The 13,372-nt window shown below is 41.1% G+C and overlaps 2 protein-coding genes across 2 annotated transcripts in view; both read right to left on the minus strand.

Annotated features, from left to right (window-relative positions):
* SLC23A2 (solute carrier family 23 member 2) overlaps positions 1-7,211 on the minus strand; it is a 28,304-nt gene extending 21,093 nt beyond the window's left edge. Inside the window, exons 1-3 of the mRNA XM_082495820.1 lie at positions 6,968-7,211; positions 5,716-5,814; positions 177-293 (exon numbers count right to left, since the gene is read on the minus strand). Coding sequence (XP_082351946.1) covers positions 177-293; positions 5,716-5,814; positions 6,968-7,099 — 348 coding nt within the window. The 5' untranslated portion in view covers positions 7,100-7,211. The remainder of the gene's footprint in view (positions 1-176; positions 294-5,715; positions 5,815-6,967) is intronic.
* ACTG2 (actin gamma 2, smooth muscle) overlaps positions 1-13,372 on the minus strand; it is a 124,449-nt gene that overhangs the window by 104,633 nt on the left and 6,444 nt on the right. The window lies entirely within an intron of this gene.

Below are 13,372 nucleotides of genomic sequence, written 5' to 3' on the forward strand. Positions count from 1 at the left end.
CACAGTAATCTTTCTGATCAACTTCAGACGGAACTATCTTAACACTTCCTTCAAACATGTGAGAGTGTGGGAAGAATAAAATTATCACATACACAGATGTAGTGAACTACACAGAAAACGCCAAAAAAAGCTTTAAAAGTCACAGAGAAAAATACTAGAGCTGTTTTGAAACATACCTGTAACCCCAAAAATATGCAGAGATACCAAGGAGGAACGTCTTCGATAGTGTAAATCATGTCCGTTCTCTGTGCGTCTAAACTGCCACTGCTGTCCAGCGTCTCTGCCAAAGAGCTCTATTTCGATAGGGAGGGTAAAAAAGCGGAGGAGGACAGAAAGGACAACAGTAGGTTACTGTTACATGTGAATAAACTGAATTCCAACTATCGGGGAATTCCCAGATACTTCAAGGCTGGTAGTGTACTCCCAAGCAATGCTGATGCGTTACATTTTTAAAGCCTTTTACCTTTGGTAATGAGCTCATCTCCAGCTGTAGCTACTGAACTCGCACCAAATACATTCACTTTTATAAGCTGTTCCCTGCTTATTTATACTAACACAATTGCTCATGTATGATATAACCAATCTGGCAGCCAAAAGGTGCCCCAAAAATGGGATTATTATGACAGAACTGTTTATTTAAAAAAAAAAAAAAAAAAAAAAAAGAGTAATAAAAGAAGGAATCGGAACTAAGTAGAAGAGTCAACAATGACTATTTTGAAAGCAGACTGGCTATTCTTGCATAAGAGACCAAAATCACTGGCAAGAAAGTTCCTTATTATGGTAATCGCTTCCCTGCTTAATTCCTACTCAATTTCAATCCTGGTTAACCTTTTTTAGCCACAAGATTTATTATTTTTGCTTCCACCCCACATGCAAGCAGTCCAGAAAAATACTAAACATTATAACTGAATACATCCACAGCCAATTTATTAGTCAACCAGACTTCCTCCAAACCTGCAGGAATTTAAACGAGACCACATTCTGGCCTACCATGTGCCCTAATTCGCAGAGAGCTAACAGACAAGCGACCACACATATACACGCATCAAAATCCCTGCAGATTTTCCAGTAAAACAAGATTCAGCTCAATCATTTCTTCTTCACAACTAAGTGGAATCGTTTCATTCAAGCGCTCTGGTTTTGAAATTCCTGAGAACAAAAACACAACACTCCAAAGCCCAAATACCAACAACAAAAGCAGGAGGAAGTATCAGATTTTATCATTTCAGCTCAATTATCCAAAAAAATACCTTATATAACTGCTATTCTGACCTAATCCACACTAGAACATAACAAACTCATGCGAAGTAGCCTTACACAAAGACCGGGAACTTTGCCAGACTCGTGACTTTGCCTCAAATGGTCTTTACTTCTTCAAAAATCACAACACATCCACAGATTATGCTTAGATAATCTCCATTTGGTTGATCATCTGCAAGGTCAGGGAAGCCAAGCTGACCCATGGTACTTCCCTCTTACCTCCGATTTCTGTTGGGAAAACAAATGCCACTGGGTTAATTCAAATTCAGAGCGTGTAAATAATCACACTGCTATAGAAAGGTCGAGGGTATCACAATGGAAAAGCAAACTATAGAAACACTAATTTCAGAAGGCTCTTTTGAACGATGAGCAATCTGCTCATCAGGATTAGTTTAAAGAAGGTATAGGTCCTAACCAGAGGAATAAGGGAAATTGCTCACTCCACAACTCATCTTGCTGATTTGCAGCACCAATGTCATTTTTTCATTGACCGAAAAATGAAAGAGCACTATTCCTGACCTGATTCTCTCAAAAACAACAAATAAATAAAAAAAAAATACCAGGAACTGGAGTTCTAGAGCTTCTCCTCATACTGGAGGCAGAGCCCTGAGCATTAGTAAACATGTACATGTCTTGTCTCTAACTGAAACTTAGGAAAAAACATGTACATCCTCATGACAATGCAAACACGGGTTGATCCAAGGCAGGGCACAAAGTGGCTCACCCACAGAAGGAAGGAGACTCAACAGCCAACATAGTTATGGACAAACGTCAGGATATTCATGGTCACTAGAGGCTTCTTGTAAGAACTTGCTCAGGAAAACAAAGATCCACCCAGAGAAGGCCCTGTGATACTTTCTGTTGTTATAAAGCAGTTTTGTTAACCCTTCCCCAGGGACTATACAAACACATATACATCTATTAAAAAAGAAAATAAAATTTGTGTGTGCGATTGCCTCACCTCCCCTCAATTTCACTGCAACGTATGCTCCACCTGAGAACTTTGCTCACCAGTGATACTGCCTGTTTATTCAACTTTTCCACAAAGAGGTCATCATACACTTACAGAGAGGCAGAGGTCATGAAGGAAGAGTAAGAATGGTTACAACATCTGCCCCTGAAGTACAAACAGAGAGTAACAGGAGAAATTAACTGTTTGCTTCACGAATCACATCAACATTAGCTTGCTGAGTCACCCAAATAGCAGCACAGATTTAGGAGAACAAACTGGGGACAGTTCCCCACCTGACTGCAGCGTGAAAAGACAGAACACCCATCACCGTGCACTGAGCAACCTGCATTACTCCTTCCAAGGATGGACAGAAATGGGATTTTCAAAGTTCGTGGTGTTCCCACGCAGGATACCAGGTTCTCTAAAAATCCAGTAAGTGATTTGTGCAGATCGGTGGCTCTGTTTTGGCCCCTGCCTTTTAAAAACCCATCTTTTGCCCCCTTTTCTAACTTTTCTAACTTTGCCAGACAAGTACCAGTAGCTACCTAAATGTTCCACTTAGTGCCAAACACTAATTTTTCTTCCTAGGACTGATGAGTTTGCCCCAAGTACATTCCTTAGCTTCTCCACCTGCCCATTTATTATATTGCACTACAACACACTATATATATTCCCCATCTTTGGGCAGCAAACATCAGAAACGATGACCTGTTTCTATCAGGAAGACATTGGCACATGCAGCAAGTTCATTAATTCTTCCAGAACTTTTCATTTGTGATTACATTTATGCCTACATTTGTCTGCAAAGAACAAAAAGATCAGCAGGCACCAAGCCTAGGAACAAGTCAACTTGTCCAGTGCACAGAGAAAGCTCTTTTTCGGCACAGATCGACAACTGCTAACCAAATTAAGCTCTCCTACTGAAAGTGAAGTTTAGAGGTCCTTCTACCAAAAGAATTTCAAACTTTAAGGCATAATTGTCACAGCAATGTCTGTCCTACACAGCAAAGTGGTTGGATTAAAAAACATAAATCCAAGGTACTCTTCATTCCTTCCAAAAGCCAGACTTACTCTGCTTTGGAAGAGGAAGCTTTCACCTTCATCAAACCTTTAGCAGATAATGGCTAAAGGGAACTCAAACAAAAGAGACCAAGACTGAAGAATGAGGAATTTGAGAGGTAGGGTGAGGTCCGGCTACCCTGCTGATAAGTCACTGGGTAGTCACTGGCCCTTTCCTATCTCCAGCATGTGCCTGCTGGTTTAACACACTGACTGTGTGCCGGTGCTTGCCAAGTATGCCATAGTACGCTGTAGGGAACTGCTGGGAATGAACTCCACCTTTTTGAATGAGATACTAATTCTTTCTTATTTTTAATTGGCCAAAGGTGGGACAACACAAAAATGAAAAAAGCACAGAAAAAAGTATAAATAAGGGGGGAAAATGAGACAAAGATAAAGGTGGTGCAAAATGTTGAGGAAAAAAAAAAAACCCAAACAACAAGCCTACAAACCTACCCGAAAATCCAAAGAAGCAAACACCAACAGTGCAAGAGGAAGGCTGTTATCAAGTACTAGTGGGAAGGACCAAAAGAAAACTGATTAACTGCAGGGAATAATGCCTTTAGAGAAATACCTTAAATAAAGAGCCCACATGTTCAAATGAATTCTATTAAGCAATAAGCAACATAGTATTGTTTATTTTATAGGCATGCAGCAATACAGTTATTTCTCGTCTGGGCTAATAGGTTATTGTTTCAGCTAACAAACATTGCGAGACAACGTAAGCATTGGGCATCCTCCAGCAATTAAGCACATTTCAGTCCTCTCTGTTAAAGGCTTTTTATACGAGGTCTTTCGTTTGCTTTTTTGGTGAATGATCTCTCAAGGGGAATGGAAAGCCAAGAACAAACATGCCTTACGCACACACTTATTTTAAGTGAAAAGCAGGTGGTTTGCCTGGATTACCAGAAATGCTATCTTAATACATGAGGCTGTTAATTGCTACAGCCCTCCTTTCGCTGCTCAGTCATTGTAAGCCACAGAAAAGCTTTAACTCAAGCAGATTCGGTTGATTAAAAGCTCATAGTCTCTTTAAGGTGAATTATCATCCCTCATTGCAGTTTTGATCGCATGGATCAAATGGAAGGGAGAAAAATATTCGTTTGGTAAAAACAGGCCATGAAGACATGCTTTAATGTCTAGAGATCGCTAATCTCAGTTGCACAATTTCATCCCAACACCTTTTGCTCAAGGCTTTTATCAGATTGTCTCTCTCGGTGCTAGTCTGAGCACGCTCCAAAAATCAGCCATCACAGACACATGCATGTCAACAGTTGCCAAAATTTGTCCATTAAAATATCAGTATGATCAAGATGGTAGTAGAAATGTATTTGCAACATAGAGCCAGGCTTTCTGTAAGAGAGAGTATGCAAAAGCACATCGTGGCATTCATAACATTCTTCTGAAATGTAACACTGCGAGAACTCCGTCAGAATCACCTGTTCAGGGTATATTTTAAACCTGAATTCAGAAGTGAGTCCTGATGTCTGAGTTAGAAAACCTTAACCACACCTTTTGCTATCATCCTCGCCCTAACAGAAGTTACAGCCTCAAAGAAATGAGCATCATGATGCTCTTGCTTGGAACAAAGAGTTTTGTTCTTGTTTCAGTTAGGACATTTGAAAAATTTGGTCAAATTGAGGCTTTTCAGAGATAAGGCTTAACCACAAAGCCTTAGATACAAACATTTCAGAAAAAGGTGCTGTTCAGATTTACTGCAATCCTCTTCCTTATTTTAAACAAAAACAACGTCTCTGCTTGCAAGATAACGATGATTACTATGGAACAGGCTCAGGGCTCTCTTTTTTTGAGAAAAAAGCTGGAAAAATCACAAGTTGAGGTCTCCTTTGAGGCCTCAACTGGGTCTTCTTGAATAGCTAAGATACAATCACCATTATCCTAAGGAAAAATGTTCATGGCTTTTTATGAATGACCTGAAATTCATTCATAAAGCTGTCACTCTGTAATAATAAGCAGCCCCCTACTTGGAAAAAGGACTAGAAAAATTAAGTTTATGAGGTTGGAGCTTGGAAGAAATTGTGAAAGATCCCAGTTTTTAAGGTGTTTAACACCACCAGTTCACTTGACAAAATGCAGAAAAAGTTAAGCACTGAAGAACAGAATAACCTTATCAGGGAAATCACACAAAAGGCCAATGGAAATGAAGAAATCAAAAAGTTGCCACTGAAATTCATAATATGCAGGTCAAAGTGCATTAAGTGCTTCTAACATTTGCTGAGTCATTCCCCACATTCTGCAACCAAAATGTGTGACCAGAAGAGTCATGAGGACAGAACTCCCCCAAGCCCGATCTCAATCTGCACGTCAGCATGTCTGATTAGAGAAAGAAAATCTCTCAGCCAAGGAAAACTAGTGTGGACAAATAATAAAACTAAAAAAGCAAGAATGAGTTCTCAGCTAGAAGGAAACCACTACATACATACCTTTTCTGCTATGCCATTTTCCGTAGTATAGATGGCCATCAACTCTGTGTCTTCTGTATCCTGGTCACCGCTGGATGTTGCTCCACCATTTATCACGACCTTAAAAATAAAACAAACAAAAAGAAACACAAAGTCTTAAAATACACATTTTCTCTGCAATCATACCTCATGTCACTCAGGTTTTTTTCCCTTGGCATCTGTCTTTGACATTTTGTCAGAAAACACTACAAGCGTGGCAGGCAATCATTTCTATAACAGCACGGCTAGGAACATACAGACACTTGAAAGCCATCACATACAGCTCCTCAAAGCCTGGACAGCATTAACTGAAGGTGGGGAGAAACCAGCAGCAGCTGGAAGAGTTCTAAAGAGGCAGACTACAACAGAACAATACAACTGAAAATCGGAGTAAGTTAGAAGCCCCAGCTCTTGAGCCTCCAACAGCAGAAGGACATGGTCCTGTTGGAGCAGGGCCAGAGGAGGGCCACAGAGATGCTATGAGGACTGGAGCCCTTCTGCAGGGAGGACAGGCTGAGAGAGTTGGGGGTGTTCAGCCTGGGGAAGGGAAGGCTCTGGGGAGACATTATTTCAGCCTTTCAGTGCCTAAAGGGGCTCCAGGAGAGCTGGGGAGGGACTCTGGGTCAGGGAGGGGAGCCATGGGATGAGGGGGAATGATTTTAGACTGAAAGAGGGGAGATTAGATGAGATATTGGGAAGAAAATGTTGGCTGTGAGGGCGGTGACCCCTGGCGCAGGTTGTCCCGAGAAGCTGTGGCTGCCCCATCCCTGGAGGTGTTCAAGGCCGGGTTGGACGGGGCTTGGAGCAACCTGGGCTGGGGGGAGGTGGCCCTGCCCAGGGCAGGGGGGCAGAGCGAGATGATCTTCAAGGTCCCTTCCAACCTAAACCATTCTATGAAGACAAACAAATGCGTCCTTGCTGTCACCTGCTACTCTTAGTCAAGTAACTCAGGACATACCGGGGGCTGCTTCGTTCTGCACTAGGGACAGTTAATTGTTCTAATTGTAAACAGCCTGGGAAATCACATGTCCTGCAAACAGCACTGCTTTGGAGCGCAGAAGTCAACTACAGACAACATAATTGATCATGTTTATATATAAACAATAACAAGTGGCAAAAGGGGTTTTACTAACTACTTGTGGAAATAAAGGCTTTGTACAGCATGATTAGACCAAAGCACTATTCACTGATTCACACTGAGCTCGACTATGGAGTACCGGAATGTGTTACTTACAGGCAGGGTGAAAAAGGTGGGATGTTTAGATTCATCCTCATATTTGCCTTCTGTCGAGCCTCCTGCCTCCACTGATTTCGAAGTGGTATTCTTACCAATCCCCATCGTTTCCAGAATGTCAAGGACTTGCATGCAGTACCCAAGCGGATGCTTCTGGAATGACGGGCCAAGTACTAAGGACAATTTCTTATTTAAACAGCAGCACCTCCAGGAATCACAAAAGTGCTCAGGAATCCAGCTGGGACATTAGGGTCGCTTTTTTAAGTATCGTTAGCATCAATGGTACCTAGAATTGAAAAGAGAAATTAATTTTTTCTTGATTACCTAAGATATATGTACAAACAGACATGCCCCACAGCCTTGGTTCCCTTTCATGCTCATGACTCACCCACTCTTATCATTTCTTTTTGATTTGATAATTAGCAGATTACCATTTAAAGATAAAGCTGACGGTATTTTGAATTCTTTCACGATGGGAATACTGTGACTATTCTCTCATTCCTCTCTTGTGGTCTTCAATTATTAGTAGTACATTCAAACCTTGGTGTTGTTTCTATTTTACAGTCATTTCCATAGAACTTTTTGGGAACAAGGTACGCCGGGACTCCAGCCACACAGTGATGTAGAACAGCGTGCTACTGAACATCCATTGCAAACAACACTCGTGCTTCTTCAAAGACTGTATATTTGAAGTTCACCTCTGTATAACTAAATCCTTCCTCTTCAAACAACTTATTTTTAAATAAAAAGCATCCAGGAAGCTTAAACCAGATGGACAGTGAACCACACCTGACTTTCAGTGAGCCTATTTCAGACAGACAGAAACAGCCTTTTCTGCTGAACACCCTCACCCAAAATTATCCCAATTGCGTGAGGGACGTTCAAAGTAATCTGCCTGATGACGTTGAAGCAACTGCTTCAGGATAAAACAGCGCATTTTACTTAGTATCACTACTATTTTGGCACAGGAACAGGAAAGATTGTACAGCTTACTGCTTCTCTTTTGTTTTCCCAGATGGGTCACTACAGTATAGTTTTCCCACGTTTGCTCCTTAAATTAGACCTGCCAGTCCAGGGTCATCCACACTGTTGTCATTTCCAAGACTAAGCAACACGAACTAACAGATTTTAACCTAAATTTCCCACAGGACAGCATAGAAATTAAAAAAAAAAAAACAAACAAACACAAAAAAACTAAACAAGCTTTGCAACCTGTTACTGAGCTTCAAAAAAGAAAGCGCGGCTGCAGAGGCTGCGGATGAAACAAGCTCACCTACAGATGAAAGGACACCACAGAACCTGAAAAATGGCCTTTTCAAAATCATATCAAGCGAAATTTTCTGCAAAACCAGGAACACAATCAAGAAGCAAAACCCACTGCACACTGGCGTTACTTCAAAAGCAAGTTAATGACATTTTCAACTTAATAGCTAGAGGTGGAAACGCAGCTAATGGAAATGCAAAAAACAGTTACGTAGACATTAGAAAGCAAAAAAGTAGGGTTTGGGTTTTTTCCTCCAGCCTCCCTTCAAAAACGCTCCGCAGGAAAACGTCAGCAGCTTGAATGTCTACTGTAATTACAATAATAATGAAACTTGACAAAGACCCTTCTGCTAGGGGCAATTTAGGACTGTTTGAAAAATTACAGTGTACTAATATTTTAGAACCTCTTAATAGCTGTTAATTGCCCATTTGCTAGAAAATTCTGGTTACTTGAGGTGAAAGAGATATTGAAGCAATGTAACTTTTCAAGACAGAAAATATACATACGTAAGGAATACTACTTGGGCACTGAGATAGCCTTGAAGCACTCCTAATTAAATTAAAGTATAATGGAAAGTAGTGTCTTCAAATAAGAGGGTAATTAGGACTTGTTTTTGAAAGTAAATATTAAGATAGCGTAATTATTTCTCACTTGAGCCTAAGAGTGAAGGAGAAAACCAGTTCGAGTACTGACCGTCATGCTCTTCTGGAAAAAAGGCATTCCCATTTTTACAATAATCACAGACTTCCCCTTCAAAAGTGCAAATCTCCAGACATCAACAGCAACTTGAAATTAGTTTGTCTGCTTCTGAGTTTGTGCACAGAGAACTGGCCAAATCTCTACAGGAACATTTGTCTCAAGGCTGCCTGCGCAGGTCTGAGAGGTGACACGGACAGGTTAGAGAGCACCAAGAGACAGACACCAGTTAAAGCTTTGGGGGCAGTGGGGGTGTCTGAGGTGTTTTTTTTGGTTGGGTTTGGTTTTTTTTTTTTTTTGGAGGGGTTTGCTTTTACTGTAGAGGCATGAGGGATTTTTTTTTTTTTTTTTCGAGCACACAAGAAAAAAAAAGAAAAGAAAAGCATTTGCCTTTTTCTGTCAATGTAGACATATTTTATTCTCCAAGAAAATCAGTGATGGAGACGGGCGTAGTTTAGTCTGGCAGCTTTATCATCTCAGATTGGAAAGGAAAAGGGAAAGGGCAGAATTACACCTCCCTCACAAATGCAGCCATGCCAATAAAACACCAGTGTAAGAGTTACACCAGCAGGAAACCTGCCATTCAGGAGATCTGGTTTACGGTACGCTGGCACGCTAAGCCTCTTAGTTAGCATTAACGAGCATCTCCACCGATGCAAAAGAAAAGACCATATAATCCTACTTTACTTCGCATTGCAAAACAGTAAGACTGCTATCTCCTCAAAGAAGATGCGATCATTCCCTGCGAATTGTTCTTATGAATTACATCAGGAGAGCACACAAATAAACCGTGCCTTGTATTAATTCTCGAGAGCTGAAACACAATAGCTAGAACGATAGTGTTTGGATGAGGGTTCCCAGATGATGACGAACAAGCAATTCCAAATTAACAGGAAAAATAGCCTCAACTGCTCCTTTTCCCAAAGAGAGGGAGTGTGTGTTTGTGTACTCACATTTACACACACACAAACACTACACCTACGTACGTGTGTCAGGGGGCGGCTGGTCCAAGAAAAACTTCTTGCTTCTACTCAGCAATTAAACTTGGACTTTATGGCACAGATAATAATCAAGGGATTTTCAGAATGCTTTTATTCTGCAATCACAAGTGTCAAATTGAAACAGAAATCCTCAGGCAGCAGATCAGGTTATCTGAAAGATATCAGTCTTTTTTATCAGACCTCTTATCCCACCAACTGAGCACAGCTAAGTAAGATGACTCAGGTATTTTATAGCTCTCTGTAACACATTTAACTGATCAGAAGCTGAAAAGCCATGTCAAAAAGTGATAAAACTCATTCAACACCAGCTAGGTACACACAGTACACTGAATTATCTGCTGCCTTGGATCAAATGGAAAGGCTAGAAGTGAAATCTCCACCAGGATACTGATTAACATTCATCTCTTTCTATATCAAATTATCTGCAGCGCTCATACATGATTAACCCAGGAAGGCCAAAAGCTGACACGGGTTTACAATGCTTTAGATAAGATTAGTATTTAGGCAAAGATCCTACTGCAGGGGAGAGTCCAGGTGCAAGTTCACGGGAGGAAAACCCTCATAGCCAGGGAAAGGCCACTCTGCATCTTCAACACACCTGCCTTTTCTCTGACACACAAATCTTCCAGCTTTGGTACTGTCGGGACAGGACACAAAGCTACGGGAGTGTCTGGTTTGACACAACGTGGTAGTTCTCACACTCTGCATTTTCATGACTACTAATACCACATTTTCTACTTTACTAAGGGAGCTCCTATTTTGTTTAAACAAGTTCCAATGCATTTCAAAGTTCACTGAAAGAAAAAACCATCAGAGATAGAGATGTACAATGCAAGACTGTAATTAAACCTACTTTTCTTCTTCTCCCTGCAGCTTCTGCCTGCAAGTCATTACTCCAGAACCTCTGCCACAAATAAAAACCTTCACTGAAGTATACAACAAAGGTTTTCCTACAGAGAAATCTGCCTATATCCCAAGACAGGCTGCACAAAAAGCTTCTACTTCACAAGGTACCAAACTGCATGCAAGCCTATCTAAAAAATAATTTGAAAAATCATCTCTTACTAGATTCAAGAGTTAACGTGGGCAAGAAAGAAGACACAGATATACATAAAGAGCTTATTAACACGGAAAGGAAAAATGGAGCATGAACTCCATTAAAGCAGTAGGCAATTGTAATATATGTCTTCTCCCTTCCATGCATTACTTTTTTTTTTTTTAAAAAGCAGCATCATTTTATCTAATTCTTGGCTGAACCACAATACAAATGTTCCCTACTTCTCCCTATCAATTCTGACAAATAACAAAAAAATATTCAGATTTGCTGTGATGGCCTTCATCTCTACAGTGCTATGTTGGAGGGCCTTTAACATTGGAGTCCAGAGCTTGGCAAAGCAAAGGTTGGGGAAAAAAACAACCCGACCTGCAGACTGCAACATGCTTGGGACAATAAGCTGTTGGGGTTTTTCTGTTTGTTTGGGTTTTGTTGTTTTGAACATCCATTAGAATAGTCCACGATTTGTCAGGTGGTGTCAGACTGGCAGCACCAGAACTGGGAAGCAATACTGTGCTCAGGATATATTGTCAATATTATAAAGCTCATTGAGCCACATCTGCAATTAGCAGAGCTCGAGGTTGACCCTTTGGAAGAAGCTTAGTCTGGACCTCAGGTTCCCCCATGATTGTCATGTTGACTTTCAAGTCTGAAAATTACTGGTTTGCCAAAGCGTAAGAGCGATGCAGGGTTTTTTTCCCCCCAGAAGCTTGAAGAGGGAAGTAGCTCTACGTATTTCCTTATTTTCCAAATTCAACCAAAAACTTCCTAAAGCCATGAGGGTCTTTCCAAATTCCAACTGGATCTCAAATTTCTTTCAACTAAGCCAGGCCCACCATACAGAGATAACAGCCAAAATACTTTAGACTTTCCGTATTGATTTGTGCTGCTGCTTTGAGAGGACAGGAGACAGCTGACCCAGCATAAACCTGAGCAGATAAACATGAGCAATGAGCACAAAGTTTGAACACAACTTCAGCAGCCTTATTTAGAGCTTTGCATGATGGGGCCACAGCATTTTAGAACTGGTACCAGGTCTCCTAAAACCACAGCCGCAGCCAGAAGCTGCTGGACAATCTTGAATGTTTTACCGCTCTATAAAGTGGCAGAACTGTCTGCAAAGACAAATGGAACTTGGCTACCTTACAGTTGTGGTTTGCTGTATTGCTTTTCCTCCAACACCAAGTTCTGCTGGAAGAGGTCTAGGATAGAAGTAAACCAGCTGGCGAAAGAGTTAAAAGTCTAGTAAAAAGTCCAGTAAAAGCTAGTCTGGAAGTTAAGTGTATTCCCTCCTATCTCTTAATATAGTAAAAGTGTCAAACAGAATTAACTAGTTAATCAGTACCTGTGGTCCTCCCCTCTCCACCTTGCCCGTGGAAAAATCAGGAACTGACCTACATTCGGTGGCCCTACACGTCTGTGGAAGGGAAATATTCGTAAAGGAAGCACAACAGGCGTGGTTATAAAACAGCACATTCTTTAGAGCGTACAGAGGGAAAAGCTCCCAGGAGCACTCCTGTAGGTATGCCACCTGGTAAGCACATGTCGCACCGCCCCGAGGAAGGAGTGGTGTCAGATCCAGCCCAGGACCTTTCTGGCTTTTACAGATGGCTGAAGAGCCAAGAGAGCTCAGTCTGTTGCATACACTAAGGAGATTAGAATCAAATTAAGGTGACAGCTTAATTACAATCTTCAATTTATTATTTGTAATTAGCTGTCAGACTTGTGTGAATAACAACTTTCTCCGGCAAGCAGAGATGACGCTCAGCCAGAAGTTGTCCAACCTTACATCAACCAAGGTTAGCTTCACCTAAATTTTAAATAAATTTATAAAGCTCTTGAGGCAAATAACCTGAGCTGCAGCAGTACATCTGGAGTTCCACCACGTCCAGTGGCAGTTTCAAGTATTGGGCATCTCTGAAACTCAAGCACACGATGTTTTTAAATACAAATGGAGGCATCCTCTACATCTGAGATTATACTTTTGGCAACAGACACAGAACAGAGATGTGGAAAGGGACTTGGAATGTCTGCACGTCGGGATGATTTATTGTTAAAACGTACCAAGTCTGAGCAGAAGATAAAACCAGTTTTAAAATGCACTGCACTCACTCATACCCAATACCGTGAGCACTGCAGAGCTGGTTCTGGAAAGGGCACGCTGGAGACTGCGACTAAAGATAAATTCTCAGTTCCTGTAGTGTCAGACAGCTATGGAGAATTTAAGACAGTAACAAATGCACCACATTTAATTTGTTTAGTTTAAGAAAGCACATTTAGGCCAAGCAGCTAATACTACTCTACAGTACTAGGGACATACTAAAGAGAAACCACAAGCAGTGGGACAGAACTGCTTACAGTTTGGTTGCCAGCTGACGTTCACCAGGAGA

The sequence above is a fragment of the Vanellus vanellus genome, assembly GCF_965231255.1.
Source record: "Vanellus vanellus genome assembly, chromosome: 26".
Taxonomy (NCBI): domain Eukaryota; kingdom Metazoa; phylum Chordata; class Aves; order Charadriiformes; family Charadriidae; genus Vanellus; species Vanellus vanellus.